The following is a 22,255-nucleotide window of genomic DNA, read 5'->3' on the forward strand; positions in this document are numbered from 1 at the left end:
CACCGCGGATGTGCATTATTTTCAAATAATTCAATGGACCGGAGTCAATAATTCCTCTTATACCACAAACATTGCTCTGGTGCCTATTTTTAAGACATTTGACAAGTTAGGTGTGCGGTTATCAGAAATTAATGCATACCCGCCGCGCGGAACATTTCTCATCCAATCAGAATACAGCATTCAACAGACCCGTGATATAAAAAGTTATAAGATCGGTTTTTAAATCGCACTCTATTCACGTAACATTTAGTCAGTGAAAGCACTTCAATCAGTTTCTTGATATGACTTCAAATAATAGCATGGTGCCGTTTAGAGACTTGCAAAGACTACTAAAAATCCAAATATATGCAGTTCCCCCCTCTTTGCTTTTTTACTCTGAGTATGGTCATGTTTTCATGTCTTCATGTAGGCACATACCCCGCTCTCTAAGTATAGTCCGGAGCTAGTCAATGTTAACTAAATTGCTGCGCCTTAAGGGAAGGGAGGCACTTCGGTAGCAGGTTTTCACTTGTCCTACGATCTCCAAGGCACCACAGATACTCACAGCATGAGTGTTAAGAAACGTTCACCTGATATTTCCTCCGTTAAAGTGCTGCTGATTTAATTCCAGCAGGAGATCTACCACAAGCCCCTTCAAAGTGCTTACTAGCGGCACGATTTGAGTCCTGAATGCTATATGGAGAGCTACATTGTGTGGTTCGATGCCGGTCAGGCTGACACTTTAAATGACGGCCATACCAGAGAGGCTTCTCTCCACCAATGCAGCACGCGTGCATGCCTTAAAATGTGAGGTGACCGCCTGCAAGAATAATCAACGGTGGGAAAGGTGGCAATGATAGTCAATTGAAAATTGTAAAGGAGTCATCTCATGAAAACCAAAAGGTGAAGAAGAATAAATTATATTTCACAGAATCGAAAGAAAAAGTTGGGAGTGCCAGTCAGATCCAGTATTGAAAATGATCTGTATTGCAGTGTGTAATTTAGCTATCCATCAATGTAAGACGTGTGCAAAGTTTACGATAAATAAAGTTATTGGCTTCTAAAGTAGGGAGTCGCATCTGAATCGCTTTAACGATTCAAATTATGTTTTGAATCTCCGTCTATGTATGAAGGCAACACTTTGCATAATCTCTTTCCCGTGAGAAACAAAAACCCAGACCTGCCCACAGACACTTCCACTAGCTGGTATGTTTACATCATGTTGAGATGACATTGTGTTTCGAGCTGTAAAGGCAAGTTTGTGTTGTTTAGTAGTCAAAATTCATTTTCCCACAATACCACAGCAGTAACGTTACAATAAAACCCTTTTGTTATATTCCCGTCGTTTTACTGATGATTGCTTCTCCAATCTCTGTGAGTTCAAGGTTGGATTTGCTAAACGATTGGCCATAAAAGATGATTCAGTACCCACTTTATTTGGATCCGATATGCTGCATCTAACCACAACCTGTAGGTATCATTATGACGTTATGGATTTATTTTCAACAAAAATGTTCTGAATGTCTAGTTTACTGTAATGTCTCATCAGTAAGTCATGCTAGCACTCGGTTAACCCTTGGTGCAGTTGCACCATTGTTTACTGTTTTGCTAGGGCTTGGTTCGCTTACATCCGTGATTATAGGAATGTAAAAAATGTTATTGTCTGTTTGTTCTTATTATTATTTGGATTAATGTGTAATGATTCGTTTTTAAACTCTGATGTCTTATCAGTAAGTCACGATAGCTCTAGGTCAATGCATTTTGAGCTATTGTTTACTTTGCTCTGATTGGTCAACTGACACAGTTGTAATTGTTTTTCTGCAGAGTAGGCTACCGAAAGGCGGGGTTTGGGCAGACTGAATCTGTGAATGAGTAAATCGTTTTGAGATCTCTGAGAAATGAACTAATATTACATTTATATTTTGAGAAATTGACATTGCATGCATTTAAACCTGTTTTTGGGGACTCCTTAACAATATTAGAAAGCTTAGAAATTGGGTCTGACTGGACTTCCAGACTCTTTAAAATTCTGAATTTTCCAGTAAATAAAAACTAATGTTTATTAAAATCATTGTGGATGAACAATTTTATTTTGAGTTTTCACCTTAGTCGAGAATGAGGGGAAACATTTGCAAAACTGCACCATGACAATTTTTCTTGACAAACCAATAGATCAATCTTAATGGTCTTTATATGACCTGAACAAAGACTTTTAGCTTAACAACTTAAACAAAGAGGAATCATAAAGATTAGCTGACTCGGTTAAATAATCCTCACAACATGGTAATGAAGGCATAATGGTGGTTACTGACATAAAAACGAGTGCAAATTAGCTATGAGAATCATTTTGATCAAAAGTGACTCGACTTTAGTTGAGGCTATTTGCAGTTTCTCACGCGATACGAATCAGATTTAAGATCTGTCAGCAGTTTCAACTTCTATTTGCAGTTGCTTATTTGAGATGAATCAACAGATGTAAGACTTGTGTGACAAGTCTGATTCCCATTAGTACATACAGTTTCAGATAGTTTGGTTTTGATAGATCACATTCGAGTTGTTCCCATAAAAAACATGAAGAAAATAATGATTTGCAGGTTCACTTGCATACCTTCAAGTGTCTTCAATACAATCCTCCTCTGAAACGCTGTCAGAAATGGATATTTGTGCCATCTGCATGGTCGACAAACGTGACATCCCGTGTGTAAAAAGAAGGCACACTTTGGAAAGTTACTTGAGTTAAAGAAAATGAAAGCAGTAGATGTATTGCTTAAAGCTTGGAGCATCTTCTCACGATCGTTTAAAGTGCCACAAGATAAATGTGCAAGAATTCAAGACCAAGTTTCAGTTTCTACTGTTAAAAAAAAAAACATTTCCTTCCATTGTTCAGGGGAAGGGCTGAGATACGGTGGGGCGCTGGTGGTCTCAGGACGAGCTTTGTTCAGGACCTGAACACGTGCACTGCTCGCACCACATACTGCCGGCAGATGGGGCATTCGCTCATGCGCTTGCCGCATTTGGTGCACGTGACCATGTGTCCGCACTCCAAAAGAACACAGTCAATGGGTGAGTCCATACAGATCTTACAAAGGTTCTCCTCACCGGGAATCCCAGACCCTGCGTCTGGATAAAAGAAACAAAGCAAGAAACATCTTAGTTTTCATGCGCTTTCTACATCTAATAATATGATAATAAGAAATATTCGCTTTCATTTTTATTTCAAGTCAAGAGCACCAAACCCACCTATGCCTTCCATGGCGTTAGACACTGTGGAAAAACAAAAACATACTTCAGTCAACAATAGAAACAAACTAGTTTTTGCTTGTGCAAACTTTGCTGCCATGACACCAATGAGGGTGAACGATTTTTGAATAACGCTTTGGAAAAGGTAGTCAGGCCGAGTACCAAAACACACTTGTCAGCAGTAAGGGGCGTGTCGACTAAACGACATTGTTGCCTGGGTTGCGTATGTGTGGGGCGGGTCTATCAAAAGAAGGTCCAGATTCTAGTGGGGTAGGGGCATCTTTGTTTAGGTCATTGGCTTTTAGAGATCGTGCACCCCGCCTTTAAGTTACCTCACAAAGACATCATCAGGACAGACTCCAGTCAGCACTTTTCAAGAGGATATACTAAATTTATAATTTTTTCTTGTGAAATAAATGTTAATAAATGTATTTTATTGTGATAACGTTTGATTCAAAGTTCTTAAATATTTTTTGATGGAGGTAAATGGTATTACAGCACATGTAATGTGAATGTAATTAATAAAAAAAGTAAAGGGGATACCATGTTTGCATGTATTTTTAATGTGGTGTATTTGACATCTACAATAAAGTAACTTAATAAAAAAAAACAATAATATTAACCCATTTATAAAGTAAAATTAACTCAATGTTTAAATCTTTTGGAAAAAAACATTTGCTGGGTTGCAACTTGATGGGTCAAGTTGGCCCAGCGTGTGTTCTGTCCTATATTTACCCAGCCGTTGGGCTAAACAAACTCAATTTGACACAAACACAATGTTTTTTTTTTGTGTACACAAAGAGAGGTCAGTGTGAAAGAGCTGAAGTCAAAGTAAAAACAACAAGCCCTCAGCCTGCTACCAGTCAACTCCTTACATATGTGTTGCAGATCTTTTTGGTCGTGGTAAAGGCGTGTGACTCTCTCCATCAGTTCCCACTTCTCACAGCAGCCTTTGTAGTCGACAAAGTTCCTCGCCAGAATCTCCTTTAACTGCCGGACGCTCAGAGCCTCGATATCCTCCGCTGACGTGAGGTCTGACAGGGACGCCCGCCGCCCAGGGGCCAACACCTCCTCTGAGTCTGATGACTAAAAGTGAAAGAAAGAGAATGCAAAATAAAAAACAATGTTTTTACAGTGCATTGATTCACTCCTCCCTCACCAGCAACAGGCCATGTAGGACGTTTGCCATGCAAATGAAAGTAGATCAAGTTCCACCGAGAGGGAAGGTTTGTGTGGTTTAGGTGGTTTTCTCTAGAATTTGTTGCTGTTGTTTATGTCCCTCTTCAATACAAGTCTGTTTGTTTCACGATTTTAATTGTAAGAAAAAGTCAGAAAAATATGACCTCTTACAGCAAGTCAGCAAGTATCAATCATGTTGATTTAGTTTGAAATAAGGGTTTGAACAGCATGCTTTAAAACATTTGTGGCTAGTGAAATATACTACAGGAACTTGATGATACAGGTTGCTGTTGTATATGCCACTAGCCTCAATGGTTTTTAAGGATTACTCCACTTTCATCAAAAATAAAATCCTGATAATATACTCACGACTATGTAAAGATATAGTGGACTTAAGTGGACCCAAACAGTTTACAGCGGGGTGGGGAACCCGACTCCTGGAGGGTCACTGTCCTGCAGAGTTTAGATCCAACCCTAATTAAACACACCTGAAAAATCTAAAACAAAAATCCTGAAAGTCTTCAGGATTACTTGGAAATGAAATTCAGGTGTGTTGAATTAGGGTTGGAACTAAACTCTGCAGGACAGTGGCCCTCCAGGACCCAGGGTTCCCCACTCCTGGTTTACAGCTTCAATGCAGCTTCAAAGGGCTCTGATGGGGTGTACACACCAAATGCAAATTCAACAATTTGCGCAAGTAGATTACATACAAATGAAACTGGCCATGTGAATGACAAAATTGGGCAATTGCTGCAAAAACACAAGTTGAAAATATTCAGCGCAAGTTGAAAATATTCAGCGCAAGTTGAAAATATTCAGCGCAAGTTGAAAATATTCAGCGCAAGTTGACAATATTCAGCGCAAGTTGACAATATTCAACGCAAGTTGACAATATCCAGCGCAATATTTACAGAAAAATATATTTGATTAAAAATAAATATACGCTGGAGCATCACACGGCTAGTGCAAGACCAGTTTCGCTTATGCCTCAGTTGGGATCGTTTAGAGCTCTTTGAAGCTGCATTGAAACTGTAAACTGTTAAGGTCCACTAAAGTCCACCATATGGAGAAAAATCCTGTAACGTTTACATCAAAAAACTTATTTTGTTTTCGACTGAATAAAGAAAGACATAAACATCTTGAATGACATTAGGGTGAGTAAATGATCTGGATTTTTTATGAAAGTGGAATATTCCTTTAATCATTTATGTAGTACACCTCAGATCAGATACAGATCAGTATATCACATAGAGGTGGGAGATGAAGCAATAGCATCAGTTCAGATGTTGATTGACTGGTTTCATCAAGCTCCTAGAACAACCATCTCACAAGTCACTCGTTCAAACATCAGACACTGGTTGTGCACGCTAGAAGCATTGATGAGATGAATTGAAGTTAAGAGTAAGCTTAAAAGATTTTACATGCAACATTTCTTCACTCAAGCCTGCAGAAAAGCAATTCTCTCATTTCAAGCTGATCGTACTAGAAAATGATTCAAATTCAAGGAAATCAAATCATTGCAACAGAAAGGTTCCTGTGACGGGTCATGATAACTGTGCTGTTGTTTCCTGTTTAACACTCCGACAGTGTACGAGTAAATATAAGAGGCGGAGGAGGAGAGGTAGGGAGCTTCAGGAGGTACCTGCAGCTCCTGCTCCACCTGCAGCTCTGCGTCCATGTCACTTTCAGCTGTCGCCTCTGCCATCGACAAGCTCTAAGGGTCAAAGTTGATACAGCTAGAGTAAGTTTAACCCAGCTGTGTTCACTATCTGATTTACCTCAGGGTACATCTATGATCTCACAAATTCGTAAGTGCACTTGAGACGCAGTATATGTTAGTGAGTGAGGTATAGTGGTAGTCTTGTCACATTTACATAACCAAAAACTGTAAATCTTTTGTGCCTTTTGGCTGTTCATCTTAAAAATGAAAACTTGTGAAAACAGGCATTTTGCAGCTTTAAAATTGGTTGATGCTTTTGCTGTCTTGATTGCTTGTATTGATCGCTCTGTAGAAATTCGTAAATACTTCTGCGTCGTTTGTATGCCGTACCCTACGGCGTAGCCTGACGTGCACCTCTCCCAAAATGTAATGGCGTGTAAATGCTAGCATTGTGATTGTTCTGCTTAAACCCCTCGTGTCAGGTGAAAAAAGATCTGCGTCACATTTCCGCTAACAACGGTAAAAACAAAGATGCGCCAAGTTAAGATGTGATACTTATCTCAAACTATCTTTTTACATTCATCACTGCTGGTCTTCTTATCTCGTGGGTTTACTGGGCAAGTTACTTCTTCGGCTGTTGCGGGTTACAAGTGTGGATACTGCCTACTAGTGGTCTGCATGTGTAATTGCAAGTCAACGCAAACAACAACGCAGAAGTATGAATGAAAACTGACGCATAGTCTGCAGCATCAGGGCTATGCCGGCTGTGCTGACGCATTAACAAAAAAACATTGGCAACTACTGTCCTGGCCCACAAAGGATAACATGTTTTTAGTACAATCTTTGTTTAGTAAACATATGGTATGCCTTGATCCACACCCCAAGCAGCTGTTATATAAAAATTTGGATGAGAAAAATATGTTTTTTCTCCCACTTTAGTAAAACTGTAGGTAAGACATTCATAGGTTGACCTCCTAATCAGAGTGAGTACACAGTGTGGCATTTCCAAAATTTGTGCTCTGATAGCAATACTGGCAGGATTACATCTGTATAACTGAAGACAGTTAAAGCATTTAGAAAATCCGTTACATCCCACATTTCCTTTCAGTGCCGTAAGCATTGCTGAAATGACATACTTTGCATTTACGAACGTACTCTACACAAGAATGCTTGTGTCCACACTTTGTTGTGGAGATTCATGCAAACAAAAATTTTAATTCATACCCGTTCATCTTCTGTCGCTTGATCCTGGGGTCCCAATTCTGTTGTACCATTGTTCCCTGGTGGGCTCGCCGTTATGACCGGAATATCAGGGGTCTCCTGTTGATCTAAGTGTATACTTGTAGGGGAAGGAACGTGCATCTCGGACGTGGGCGTATGCTGGCCGAGAACCAGCTCGACCAGCTCCTCTTTCTCCCGGCACATCTGCGTAGGCACCCCGTGCAGGTGGAGGTAGTCTCTCAGGTCTTTTACTTTGAACTTCATCAGCGCCGCTCGCTCAAACAGGATGCCGTGGAACCGCTGGCAGGTGTGGCAAAGCCATGGCTGGAGTTCTAGCTGAGCGGAGCACCGGCTGCAGTAATTTTTCTTGCAGTCCATGCACATGTGCTGCAATGCATGATCGGAGAGATTAAAGTCAGGTTAAGACTGGAACACAAAGTCTAATCTGGACAGTAAAGTTACTTAAGGTGCGTGTAAAAATCACAGGACAGGCTGATATGGTCAAAAGTTAGAAAATTATCTAGATGTAAACTTTGAATCCAAACACAAACATGGCCATTGAATAAAGGTGCATACATACAAAGGCAAATTAAGAGATTAAAAGGTTGTGAAATGGGTCAAAGTTGAGTCACTAAACGCATCCTTAATTCGTGTGCTTCACTTTTAACACTTGGGGGGGCCGACTCTTATTTCTGTGATCATCCAACCTTCTTGTTCAAATGGTTCTTTATTCTGGTCTACTGTGGGAGATGTTGATGGTTTCAGATCTTGCTGTTTTCTTGATTGACTGTCACATGGTATTTACTTTCCTAACACACAGGAACCAATAAGATTTCGATTTGCTGCCATATACATTTAAAATATTTTTTGTTTGGCTTCAGAAGATGATGATGATTAATCTACTGAAGATGCTGCTTAAATTATTTCTATGATGGCTGTATGTGCTTTGTGTATTGCATTCCTAACTATTATACAGAAGAGAGTTTATGACTCCTGGCATGCACTCAACAGAGTTAAGATAAGGTATAAATGATACTGTATATAGTAACTCACTCATTTTGACTGACTTATAAAACTGACAACAACTTATTTTACAACAACAATTGCAGTCTATAAAGTAACTTAGACAACATCTAGCGAATATAGAAATATATAACGGTTTATCTTTGTTCTGAACCCCGCTTTTAACACCAAGTTAAGGAGCATTTCACACGTGTATTTCAAAAGCAGGGTGATCCCTAAAATTAATCCAGGGCTATTAGCACCACTTTAGCACATTGCAGTGCCAAACACATGCAATGTTAACCGGGGTTGGAATTTGAGCCCGAACGATATATTGGCAGGCCGATAATATCGGCCAATATTAGGTATTAAGGTATATTAGGTATTAAGTGAGTTCATGGTGAGTTGGTCACGAGACAATAAAAGAAACAAGTTTTTTTTTTAAAATGCATTATCATATTATTTTAGTTAAAACTCATAAATAACTACAAAAAACTAATGTTAGTGAAATCTGTCAATGTTTTGTTGCGCGTTTCCGGAAAAATATCGGCCGATATATCGAAAATTGGATTTTAAAACCAACAAACATTTGTATCGGTATCGGCCTTCAAAATCCTTTATCGGTCGGGCTCTAGTTGGAATTAGGATTGTAAAATTCCAGGAATTTTTGAGACTGGAAACTTTCCATGGGAATTAACAAGAATATATGTGAATTAATGGAAATAAAGGGAATTGGAAAAAAATTGCAGAGTTGCTATAACAGGGAACTTAAATGTAGTTTAAACATTTTTTTACAGAAAACTTTCTGTTGCTTTGCAACCCTTAATGACTTGATGCTCAGCAACAGACAGCCAATCAGAAACAAAAGAACATGTACCTCAGGTGATACTGGACCGCAAAACCATAAAGGTCAATTTTTATAAAAAGAGATCATAAACATCATCTGAAGGTTGATAAATTGAAATAAAAATTCCATTGATGTATGGTTTGTTAGGATAGGACAATATTTGACAAAGACAACTATTTGAAAACCTGGTTTCTGAGGCTGCAAAAATCTAAATATTCAGAAAAGTGTTTAAAGTTGTTTAAATTAAGTCCTTAGCAGGATATTAGGGCCAATTCATAATCAAATTCAATTCACTGGTCCAACAACAACCAACTCCAATAGTCTCATTTTCTTTGATCCAACAACTGCCAAAAGGTGTTTCATACGGACCGAACAGACTCCAAAATATAAGTTTGTTGCAGGTTGTTGGACCAGTGTAAATTTGCCTTATAATTCTTTTATATATATTAATGGTAGGACATTTACAAAATATATTCATGGACCATGATTTTTACTTCATATGCTAATTATTTTTGGCATTAAAAATTGACAATTTTGAGACAAACAACGTTTTGTTGTAATTCAATGCAAGTCTAACAGTGTTTTATATGCCCAAATCAATTATGACAGTTGACACCGCAAGTATGCACATTAGATCGTTAACCCTGGGTTTATGAATGTACATCATGAAAATTCTGATTATGAATACCCAGGGTTATCTCTTAACCCCTGATTAACTCTTTCTCAGCGAGCGATATGGGTTTTTTGATGACCGATACTGATATGAAGAGAACAATGTGGCCGATTGGCCAATATTTAAAATATATCATTATAGTAACTGAGAAACATACAAACAATTGTTGAAACTAAAAAAACATTAATTGCAAATGTATGCAATATTCTTTTAATTTAAAAAACTTGTTATGAGGTTAAATAATGGCTGCTTATAGATTAGATAACATGTATAATTAATGACAAAACAGTATTTAATTCCTTCATAATAACAAATAAGTTACTTTACTCAGTAAGAGGTTGTTTCACTCTTACATTTAAAAATATATTATTAGGCCAAAAAAGATGTGTGTCTGTTCTTTTGTTTTGGCTTTGTAAAATCAATACAAAACCACGATGTCTTGTCCTCCTCACAAATCGCTCTGTATTTGATCTCTATAAAACGTCATTCACAAAAGTACAATTATCTCAAAATGTTTTGCTATTTTTTGCTAAAAAAAATTGCTATTTTTTGAAGAAACATTTTCTTTTGAAGAATATTTGAGAAGTTTTAAAAAGAGAACAAATGAAAGCAGGATAAAGCAGAGGGTCTGTCCTTTTATTTGATATATTGTATGTTTATATATTTAATGAACAACATTTTCTGGAAGGCATTAAACTTTTGTGAAAATCAAAAAATGCTGGCACTGACATGCAACTTAAAAAAATATATATTCTGGTGGCTAAAGAGTTGACTTTCCATTTCTTTTGGTCTGTAAGTGTGTGATAGTACATGTTAATGATCTGCAAAGTTATGCGGCTTTCACATAGGACGCGGTGTGCGCTGCGCTATCAAACCCATTCATTTCAATGGCTTGCGCCGCGCGAGGGCGGTTTGTTGTTGCGTCGAACACCGCACGAGTGCAGTCAAAGTTCAAAATAGTTTAATTTTTGGGCTGCGCTCTGTGACGATTGTCCGCGCGGCCAATAGAAACTGGGCATCCAAACAAAATGGAAAGAAAGCTTATACTCGGAATTCCCAGAGCTCCTAAAGAGACATCAGAAGGAAAGCCATGTCATGGAAACACGTAGCAATTCAAGTTGGCATGTCAGGTGTGTTTTAAGCCAAGTAGTTCATTGTAGGTAGGCAGCTTAAAGTTACGTGAAATGGAGACGGGCAACATCAGTCTCTGTATTCCTCATCCACTATTTAACCCAAATATAAACACTGTAGTAATTTATTAAAACCCGCCTACTTTGGTCTGGCCAGCAGAGCACAAATCGCTTGGCTGCGCTGAACTCAGTGGCAACTGCAGCGCACACCGCTTCCTATGTGAAAGCCGCCTTACAAATCCCAAAGTCTTTGATGACGCGAGTTATCATCTCCAATTGAAATCTCTTTTCTTGGACTACAATAATCTCACGGTTTGTAGGCAACAGTTTACTTCCTCAGGCTGTTGATGTGGACAGAACGGTCATTATCATAATTCCTCCCGCTTCTTACAGCCTGGAAGTAGTCGATGTTTTCATATTTAAAGAATTGACTACTGACTATTCAAACCATGAATCAAATGCAGGTTTTGAGCAGTGTAGAGTAGTGCCTGTTTTTTTTTCTCCCATCTATGACTACAAATGCAAACATGGTTTTATGTTTTTGTAATCTTTACCTTACCAATCGGTTTGGTTTGCTCAAGCTGCACTGGTTAAGTTGATCAGTCAGCTTGGTCATTTGCATTTTCTGGATCAGATTCAGACTCGTATTGATAAGGTAGTAAAGACGGTTTTATCTCCTATTGGGAGCTGATGTTCTAAATATTGTAAGGAGCGTCACATTTTCGCAGCTCTCTTGCAGTATATGGCCAATCGCAACTCACTGGGTAGCTGACCAATCGGAGCACACCGCGTATTCTCAGAACGATGAGTTTTGTAGAAATCGATGCATTTCAGAAAGGTGGGGCATGGAGGAGCAACAGTAATTTATGTGAAAAATAGTTTTTTTAACAATGTGAACACATTGTATTACACCAAATACATAAAATAATGTGAAATAGTGTAAAACGGGGGAAACATTTTAGAATAACCCAGGGTTGTTATTTACCATTTCAAGTGTGAAAAGCCATAATAATTAATTACTTGTACAGGGCTCCAGACTGCCCCCAAATGGTGGCATTTTGCCCCTAAAATTTGAGAGTGTGCCACTGAATTTTACATCCAGTCGCACATGTGCAACCAGTAAATTTGACCTTTTTTTTCCAAAAGTGCACAATAAAATGTGACACTGAATTTGAAACAGCACAATGTAATTTCTGCATCTATCATCAAGTATTTATTAGTAATACAGTGGAAATTAGTAGAAATGTGAATATTTGGTTAGCATGTTGATTTATGGTATGTGCCCCTAAATTTTCTGGTTGTGCCCCTAAAATTTTCAGTTGGGGGCCACTGTGCTCCTAGTGAAAAAAGTTAGTCTGGAGCCCTGTTGTAATTTGATTATAATTCCATTGCTTCCCAGGTGGCACAAAGCAAAACCTGATATTGGATATGATGTTTATATAAACACACAATATGCTTCCCATGTGTATTAAACGACAAGCCTGTGTGAGCAGTTATTTGTCTGTTTCACATAACAACATGATATTGCTTTTAAGATAAACATTGCCCAACTGATTTTTATCGAGTCAATTACCTTCCTGGCAAGGCTGTCAAATCGACCTCCGCATGCCTTGCACACGTGTTCTGGTGCGGTGGGAGATGGGGTACTGCTGAAGCCCGAGTTGGTGAAGGCCTGGCGATGAGAGCTATTTCTGGTTTCCTCCACTGTGGGATCATCCAGGCAGAGCCAGCCGCAGCAACTGGCCCACATGCTCCACGCTTACTGCGAGTGTTTGGGAAAGAGATACGTTTATTACAAGTAATCAAACCATAAACTGAATTATCTAAGTCTTAAAATAACCAAACCACCTTAATCCTAGAAGCTAAGATATGCTTTACGAAAAAGTGAATCTTCGCTCATCAACAAGGCTGTAATTAAATTAGAGGTATGAAAATGTTTCTCCAATGTCAGACGAGCCCTCGGCAAGAGTCACCTGGCTGAAGAAGTAGAACTTCCATCATTTATTTACAGGCTGTGTGCCGTCTAAACTATAGGAGCTGTGTGATACTCCTACTAGGATGACACTGTACCCCCCCACACTCCCTTACTAACCCACAGCCAAATAAAGCCTGCCTGATCCTGTAGCACTGCCATGGTTACACCTTTCGACATCCGGGCATGAAGTTGAGTGAATAAGATAAAGACGTTGAGCGATAAGATAAAGAATTCAGAAATTGTTACCACAGTCAAAACACCTTGGGTGACTCCCTCTACATGACTGTGTAGTTTAACATTAGTATAATATACTTTTACAACTTCATGATCAGCTGACGTTAAAGCTTTGCCATTTTGACTCATCAACCACAAGCACAAAAAGTACATCTGAAAGTCCATTGTATGCCCCTATGATCAGACTTTACTATGGTATTAAACCATTGCTTTAGTCAATACTTATGCACAATAAGACCAGGAACAGTTTTACTAATAACTTAAAATAGGCATTTTTAGCAGCCATTCAACATCAGTCACAGTAATGCAAAGTTGTTTTCATTGGTCTTTTTGCATTCGGTCTTTTAAACAGACTGGAGAATTTTAAACTTTAGCTAAAGCCATGAATGCGTAAAATGTTCCTTCCAGCCCTTGATTCTGATTGGTCAGTAGCAGCTTTTGTTTACAATAAAACACAACTATGGCCGATGCTGCTGCTCCTTAGATTCAGTGTATCACCTGCAACCTAACATGTGCAACATTCTGTTGCTCTTCACACAGTAGGGTTGTGCCACTAGACAACTATTGTCCATCAAAGACAGTCAGACAAATTTCCAAAAGCGTGCATTCATGACTATCGTTGGCATATTTGCCCGTTATAGGTTTCAAATTATTGCATTGTAAAAATGCAACAAATGCAGTAAGCTAACACCTTTATGAAAGCATTTCCAAACATTCAAGACACATATAGAAAATCTCATTGCAATATGCTGCTTACTGTGATATTTATGGCTTGTGGTTTTTTGTAATGTGATGTCATTTTTCAGTGTTATCTCAGTCATGCATCGGTATCAAGTTAACTTTTAATCTGTAATTAAACAGGCTTCTGTTTGGATCTGATCTTTTATTTCAATGACTGTATTCCATTGGCTGAATGCCATTATTTACTTTTTAGTATTTTTTTAAAATATCTGCAGGTTACAATGTTTAAACAAATCTAAAAAAAATATATATATAAAATTTTTAACGGTCAAGGAATTTGACAAAACGATGTCCATAAAAGGTCAAAATAAAAATTTTATTGACTTTACATCTAATTTTTCCCCCTGTAGGTTTGGTTACACCACTTCGTATGATTTAATGAACTTGAAATAAAGCAATACTTCAGCAATACTTTTAAATATTAATATTTTTTCCTAGTATTAGGGCTGTGACGCAGTGTTAATTTCGTTGACGAAGACGATGACGAAAAATATTCGTCAACGAACCTTTTTCACGGACGAAAAACTAAATAAAAACTAAATAAAATCATATCTGATGACGAAGACTGTAACGAAATATAACTGACACTTTAGTCAACAAATAAAAATAAGACGAAAATGTTAGGGAGGGACGAATGGAGAAGAGATCCAATCAGAGCTACTCATTTTGTGGGACAGTTGGGAAGAAATCCAATCAGAGCGAATCTTTGAGGGTAGGTTGATCTACACAGGCAGCAGTCGGCAGAGTCATTTTGAAAACCCGCGGCAAAGTTTGTTTTCACAACAGGTTGTTTACATTATATTTAGTTGTACAGTCTTAGTTCCCAGCTTTGGCTGATTTCAGTTGACTTCGCTCGTTAGCAACACGCTAACGTTTTGCGGTGCACCCGGTCCGAAGACATGTCTCATTAACAACAAAAATGTCAGAGCTAGCGTCTAATCTGGTCACACTACAAATATGACAATACGACAGCCTGTAAAGACGACTCATCCAGAAATACATGCGAAGGTAAGCATACACGCTAAGGTTATTTTATCAGATAAACCACAGTGTTTTCGCTAAACTTGGTATAACATAGAAACGAAAGGAATACACATCTGAACTGTATTGATTGTATTGGGTTGTCTGAATTAATACTGACTCAGTATTACTGAGTATAAATATTCAGTGTCCTCAAATTGAATGAAATGTGTAACGTTACTATTATAGTAGATGTTGTGGTTTTACATGACTGGACAAAGTGCGTGCGTAAGTGCGTGCGTAAGTGCGTGCGTAAGTGCGTGTGTGTGTGTCTCTGTATGTGTGTCTGCGTGCGTCTGTGTGTGCATGTCATTTAGGGACAATGCATATCTTTTTCAGGGACCATGTATATTTTTAGGTAGAGCGGGCCTTCTGCTTATTTTATGTGATTTTTTTTTGGTGAAAAAGCCACGGTCAGTTTTTTTGACATTAAGAATAAAATAAAATACGTGTTTTCTATAACAACCATTAAATCTGTGTCTCTATTAGACCTGTTCGAGTCGTGACTCACTCGGATCTTTAACCCGGATCTTTAAATTAACTCATGAGTCGCGAGTCTCTAGTGTCATTAACCCGGATCAGTTGAGTCCTACTACAATTCAATGTAAAACCATAAACAGCGCCACCACACACACAAACCTCTTTCAACATTATTGATGAGACTTCGCTCGCACTACAAATCCACTCGTAACCGGCTGATCTGCGCGAGAACTGACCCGAGATTCTCACTCAGAGCCGGAAACATTGCAAACTCGAGAGACCTGCGGATCTGCGCGAGCCGCGAATTGACCCGAGATTCTCACTCAGAGCCGGAAACATTGCAAACTCGAGAGACCCATGGATCCGCGCGAGCCGCGAACTGACCCGAGATTCTCACCCAGAGCCGGAAACCATGCGGACTCGAGAGACATGCGAATCTGCTCTGACTCGAGAGTCTCTCAACTCGTAACCGGCTGATCCGTAACCGACTGATCCGTAACCAGCTGATCCGCCGGCTGATCCGTAACCGGCTGATCTGCGCGAACTGTCTCTCCGGCTCTGAGGGCTACAATAGCAGGACAGTTTTATTCTATATTTTCTCTATATTATTATGCTATTGTTATTAGGCTTCTTTTTTAAATGGTTGACCATACACACCAAACCTAAAACCTATAAGCATGTTATTTCAGAAGTGAAAGGCTTTTGTTATGGATTTGCTTTTGAGGATACTTCAGTCGCTCTATAGATCCACTAACCGGCTCCGGCTGATCCACGCGAATCAGCCGGTTAGTGGATCTGTAGAGCGAGTCTCATGTCCATGGTCTGCGAGTCTGCAATGTTTCCGGCTCTGAGAATCTCGAGTCGCGTGGATCAGCTGGTTACAAGTGGGTCTGTACTGAGTTTCCTTGGCAATTTAGCAATACTGACTCAAATGACTCAAGTGAATCACACAACCCGGATCACTTTAGTGAGTGACTCACAATAACCCGGATCCTTAAAAGGAATCGAGTTTGCCAGGCCTAGTCTCTATTGCATATTCAAACCTTAATACCATTCCATAACAGACTAAAAAACTTAAGACTAGACTAAAACTCTTATGATATTTCGTCGACTAAAACTAGACTAAAACTAAAAGATTTCAGATGACTAAAATAAGACTAAAACTAAATGGTGTGTTATTCAAAAGACTAAGACTAAGACTAAATCAGAATTTGCTGCTAAAATTAACACTGCTGTGACGATACATCGCGTTCCCCATTAAAAAGACCTGCCTGAAATCGATTCTGAATTGCAAGGCTGCGATTCTGTGTTTCATGCCCAGCTTGTGCATGTACTACGGCTCTGTGATCAGTTGGAAGTCCTTATCAATCTAAAATCACTATGAGTTTGAGTCGTTTATAATGAGAATTTAAAAAGCAAAACTCGTCAAACACAATCATTCAAATGATTCTTTATTATGATGAAAATACCTGAAGAAAAAATAATCTGAAGAACAGTGATATAAATATTCCTGTAGACATTTCCTGGAATAGCGTTTGTAATGCTACTTCTTCTGTGGTACAATTGGAGTTTCTACACGAGAGCGCCCTCTGGCTTTTGGATGTGGCTGCATTTCACCGTAATTCATTCATATTCATTCATTGAGAAAACACGCATTTGCACGATTAATCGTCACAGCCCTACCTAGTATATAGCATATGTTAGGGCCATAACCACAATAGACATTAAGGGGGACATGTCCCTCCAATAGTTGACATTTTATTAATTTGTGAATGCTATTTTTGTCAAGGTCACAACTGGCGACAATGGCAATTTACACGTTATGATTTTTATATTTGCATGCTATAACTTTTAAAGAGACCTTTCGCATAACATATGTTGTGTTAGCTTTATTAAATGAGATGCATTGAAAGTTTAGAGTGCCAAAATATGGACGCGTAAAGCAAAAATCCACTCTCCGCCAAAGAAAAACAACAACAACAAACATAATTTTTAGTCAAGCGCCATCACTGACGAGACATGATTGTAGGGCTGGGCAAAAAAATCGATTTTTCGATTAATCGTTTTTTTTAAAACCTGGTCGATTCAGAATCGATTCTCAAGAGCAGAATCGATTTTTTTTTCTTTCATATTTAGTTCTGCAAACATTGAACGAAAGATTAACGTTAATCGAATTACTAGTCTTCTTCACTAGATGTCACCCTCTTTTGTGCCTTGCACGATGTTATCTAGGAGAGAGAGGCGAACCTGTCATTTATTCATTGAGTGCTTAAAATGGCAGTTTCAGTTGCTTCATCGATTTTATTAATTACCCACTTGTGACCTGCTGTTCACTGTTCTTTTTATTAATATAGTATTTGTAATAAATCTATATTCATCGAGTTGAATCGAGAATCGAGTATAGAAACCGTCCCAAGAACCGCAATTGAAAATTGAATCAAGAATCGAATCAAGAATCGAAATCGAATCGATCTTGAAAATCTGAATCGATACCCAGCCCTACATGATCGCTTATAAACAAGCACATTAGTCTCTTCAGCAGTATTTAACTCACAAGAAAAGTACTACTATTCTCTACACCAGCAAATAAAAAACATCTATAAAAATGAATCAGAAAATTGAACCCATTATTATATTAAATGGAATCACACAATATTATTAAATAATTATATTTATAGTAAAAACATCCCCAAAATAGCCACTATAATCAAGACTCAACTCCAAGTGCACACCCTTCAATATTTTTTGTGTTTTGTTTTAGAAGTAGTTAATAACTTTTTAGTTATGTTTATTAAAATTTGAATATGCAGATTGGATGCAGTATGATATATAGTAAAAAAAAAATGATATAAAATGGTCATACAGTATTGTAGGTTAAATCGTGATTCCTTCTGCGCAGCTGCACATTGCATGCTGCAGTGCAGACTTTCTTTTGTTTTTGGGAAAAACTAATTTGATAAGTTTGAGAAAAACCTAATGCACAAATGTATACATCAGTGAAAAGATGAAGCTCTTAGTAGATTTCACCCGGAGATGGCGCTTTTAGCTACGGTATATGCTAAAAGATGGATGTATATTTATTGCTATCTGGTATTAATACATATACCCCTGAATGTTTTGTTTCCCATTAATTTTCAAGGCCTTGACATCCATTGCATCTTCATGTTTATTTTTCACATGCGTTTTAAGTTTAAACTTATTTGCAGCTGCTCTTGTCTGCACACACCCAATGTGCGCACACAGATAAAGCCTGTTTTTTAGCACGAGTACACAAATACATTGGTCAATAATATTAAAACTTCGTGCTTGACTAATTAACTTTATCTTAAATAGCTTAACAGTGACAGTAATCAAAGAGCTTACTGCACCGAAATCAGTACTTGGAATCGGCTTATCATGATGACTAGAAATCTGTACTCTGTATTAGCTGCAAAAATTCTGATCGGAGAATCTAAGTTTTCAAGTCACTGCACGTACGAAAAGAATTTTGATATACTGGCAATTACAAACATGGCATATCTACAAATGCAAAATGCCTCACTTTCAAAACACAGGAAAAACATATACCATATGTTTTTATCCACATTTAAAAAACAAAACATTAATGCGAAAAACACCACATTGTTTGGTGTCAGCAAACATGGCAGCTTGTACAAAGTCCAAAACAACAAATGCTGCCACAGACCTCTCTTTCCAACTGACAAGACATTGTCATTACGGGGCTGTCATAAAATCCCCCCAACAGCCCACACGCCCAGTAGTACAACCAAACACGTCCTAGTAACAGGCCAACAATAGCTGCACTGTGACTAGACAACATACATGTGCATTAAAATAACGACACAAGTATTGCCTTAAGACACTGGTGAAATGTTATATATGGACATAAACATGTATACGTTTGTTTAAAACTCTCAGGGGCGGTTTCCCGGACAGGGATTAGACTAGTCCTAGACTAAAATAAACGTAAGAGCTGTCCAAACCAAAAACAACTTGCACTGTCATATCTTAAAATTAGGGCCGGGACTCGATTAAAAAAAATTAATCTAATTAATTAGAGGCTTTGTAATTAATTAATCGAAATTAATCACATATAAATATTTGACCTGAGAACATTGAGAAGTTATTTTTTCACATGGATTTTTACTATACCATGAATAATGACTGAATACATAAGCTTAAGCAACAAAATATTGTTTCTTTTTTGTTCAACCAAGTCGTTGTACCCGGAGTCGGGCTAACGTCCACGCTAGCTGCTATATGTTTTGCATTGAGATGATACTTGAGGCTCGATGTGCTGCGGGTGATATGTGAATTCCTTGTTGCATAGCTTACACACAACCATGCTCTTATCGACGCTTCCATCCGTTCGTTTTTTATAAAAAAAAGCCCATCCACGGGGCCAACCAAAGCGATCTCATCAGCTTCTTCGTTCATGTTCACTGTGGTTTGTTGTTGTCTGAAGTCATGAACGCTAGTTGGTGCTCCAGTATAATCGGTCCGCCGAAACTCATCCAATGAGAAATGTTCCGCGGTGCAAAAATAAGTGCGATTAAAATGCGTTAAAAAATTTTAACGCGTTATTTTTTGTGTAATTAATTAATCTTAATTAACGCGTTAAAGTCCCAGCCCTACTTAAAATACATCAGTGCCCTTTGTTTTGCCTCAAAATGCACACAACTAATGTTTTCAAAAAGATATGTTTGTTAAAACTAGTTATACTTCGTAATTAGGCCTAGTCTTGGCTTAAACTAACCCCTGTCCGGGAGACCACTCAATAGTCTTGTAACATTTCTATTGAAATACACTGTAAAATCTTTGATGGGAATTGGTTACTTCTGTTTGATTTATTATGTAAGATTGACATATTGTTAGCCTCATAGCATAATTGCCCAAGTCATATTTCAATGTTTTTGGAAAACACAATATTTAAAATTAGAAATCATATTGTTATGGTAAGGCACATAGTGTTTTTGGATTCTAATAAGTGTTGTGCTTGGCTAATGACATAGGCAGAAAAGGCAGGATGATGCAGCAGTGGAAGGACAGTAAAAGTAGGCAGATATCACAATTTTAGCCAAAAAAAAAAAAAAAATGACTTAGGCAATTATGCTATGAGGCTAACGATATGATTTGCTGAATTTGGGTTTAACCGCCGTACCCTCGGCCTCGTACCTTTCACTGGACTGTAAAGCCATCAAAGGGAACACAGCATTGTATATTCCCTTTTAAATGAAATTGAAATGTTCAAACAACTCATAAATAGAGGAAAAGGAAGCAAAGTGGAGAACCAACAGCCAGGCCATTTTGACATCATGAGGTATGTAAACAAACAACACGACATGATCAACACTGCCAAGTTATTCAAGTCGAAAGTAGATTTTACTCAAATCTTTTACTAAAATTTACACATAGCAAAAACAAAACATTAGCCTATCTAAACACAGCTAAGCAGAAAAGCAAAGAAACATCAAAAGGTTACAATTACTAAAGTACAGCCACTGACTCAACTGTAATAAAGTATAAAAACACACACAATCAGAACTGTAAACTGGGTTACTGTCATTCTTACCTTGAAATTGAGTAACTTGTAAACTGTAAGGTTCAGGGAAATTCAAGCCATTGACATCTATAAAGATACAAAGACCGTAGTTAGAAGTTTATGAGTAGCATTTAGTGCACAGTGTGTTAGTGGGTTTGTTACAACTGGGCCCAAAACCTTAAAAAGAGTTCCCAAGATAGTTGGTAGCAGTGATGAACTTAACGCTGCCTACAGATTACCCTCAACCCGACCTCAAACATCCGTGCCTTACTTTTCAAACTTCCTTATAACACAAATTGTGTTGTACACGACGTTCAGGTCGCACACACAATCCAGAGGATTGAACACGGTGACTGAACCACGGTGTACGTTACGTTCCATATAACTTACCCGCTGTTTGAAACGTTTTGGTGTGAATCAATGAATCAACAAATCAAAAGCAATCAACATTTCATAATAAAGAAATGGAAACTTCCAGCAGACATAAAGCATTGTAGTAAATATATCTTAGATTTAGTCTTAAAATCACTCTTTATTTGATCGAGAAAACGTTTATTAAACTTACCTCAGTTTAAACGACGAGAAGCGCGTAAAAACAGCCGCCGCAGATGTTTAAAACTCTGGCGGTTACCGGTAAACTTTATCAAACATAAACTCTTTCAATAAACCACCCGTTTCTCATCTTATATCCGATCTCGGACAAACTTCAACACTTCACTCTCATGAATCGCGAAGTTCAATGACGCGCTGGTTTGTGAGGTAGGGTAGAGTCGAGCTCGAGCACGTCGGGTCTTTCACAACTCTAGAACGCGCACGTCGCACATCAGTCATTGGCTATTAGATACAAAATAAAGATTTAAGATTTTATTGTATTTGTTATATATATATAATGTAAATTATATAATAATACTTTTAAAATATATTTTAAACTTTAACAGTCTGCAATATTTAGCAATAGAAATATGAAAAGAGCATAATATCAGTTTTTACTCCAATACAAAAATGTAGGGGTTGATAATTCAGGACTACGCCTGAGTTAAAACATAGGCCTGCCTTGCAAAAAAAAACAATACTGGTGTTCATCTTGAGACAAAACAATGGCACTGATATATGTTAAGATACGTCATAGCAAGATGTTTTTAAATTAAGCCAGCTCAAACATTCATTAGTCTGCGCCTAGGATAAACCCTGTCCAGGAAACCACCCCATAAAGTTTATATATACACAAAATGTAGGCAAATGTATGCTTAAAACAAGCAAAATAAATAAAAAATAAATCTGCCAATGGAATAAGAAAAATTTTCTTAAATTAATTGTTTATGAAAAAAGTAA

At 37.9% G+C, this 22,255-nt stretch overlaps 1 protein-coding gene across 2 annotated transcripts; it reads right to left on the reverse strand.

The window, feature by feature from the left end:
* Positions 1–378: 378 nt before the first annotated feature.
* On the reverse strand, positions 379–21,695 carry rffl (ring finger and FYVE-like domain containing E3 ubiquitin protein ligase). 2 transcript variants are annotated; one of them, XM_065281831.2, is made up of 8 exons: positions 21,489–21,695; positions 20,954–21,010; positions 12,505–12,693; positions 7,283–7,666; positions 6,041–6,112; positions 4,095–4,305; positions 3,220–3,243; positions 379–3,099 (listed from the first exon to the last, which is right to left on the reverse strand). In XM_065281831.2, exons 3-8 carry the CDS (start codon positions 12,679–12,681, stop codon positions 2,918–2,920), a joined length of 1,050 nt encoding a protein of 349 aa, XP_065137903.1. In that variant the 5' UTR covers positions 12,682–12,693; positions 20,954–21,010; positions 21,489–21,695; the 3' UTR covers positions 379–2,917. The 2 variants fall into 2 exon arrangements, with proteins under 2 accessions (XP_065137903.1, XP_065137904.1); XM_065281832.1 differs by lacking the exon at positions 6,041–6,112 and having other exon boundaries at positions 21,489–21,694.
* Positions 21,696–22,255: the final 560 nt, after the last annotated feature.

This window comes from Paramisgurnus dabryanus, chromosome 8 (assembly GCF_030506205.2).
Source record: "Paramisgurnus dabryanus chromosome 8, PD_genome_1.1, whole genome shotgun sequence".
NCBI lineage: Eukaryota > Metazoa > Chordata > Actinopteri > Cypriniformes > Cobitidae > Paramisgurnus > Paramisgurnus dabryanus.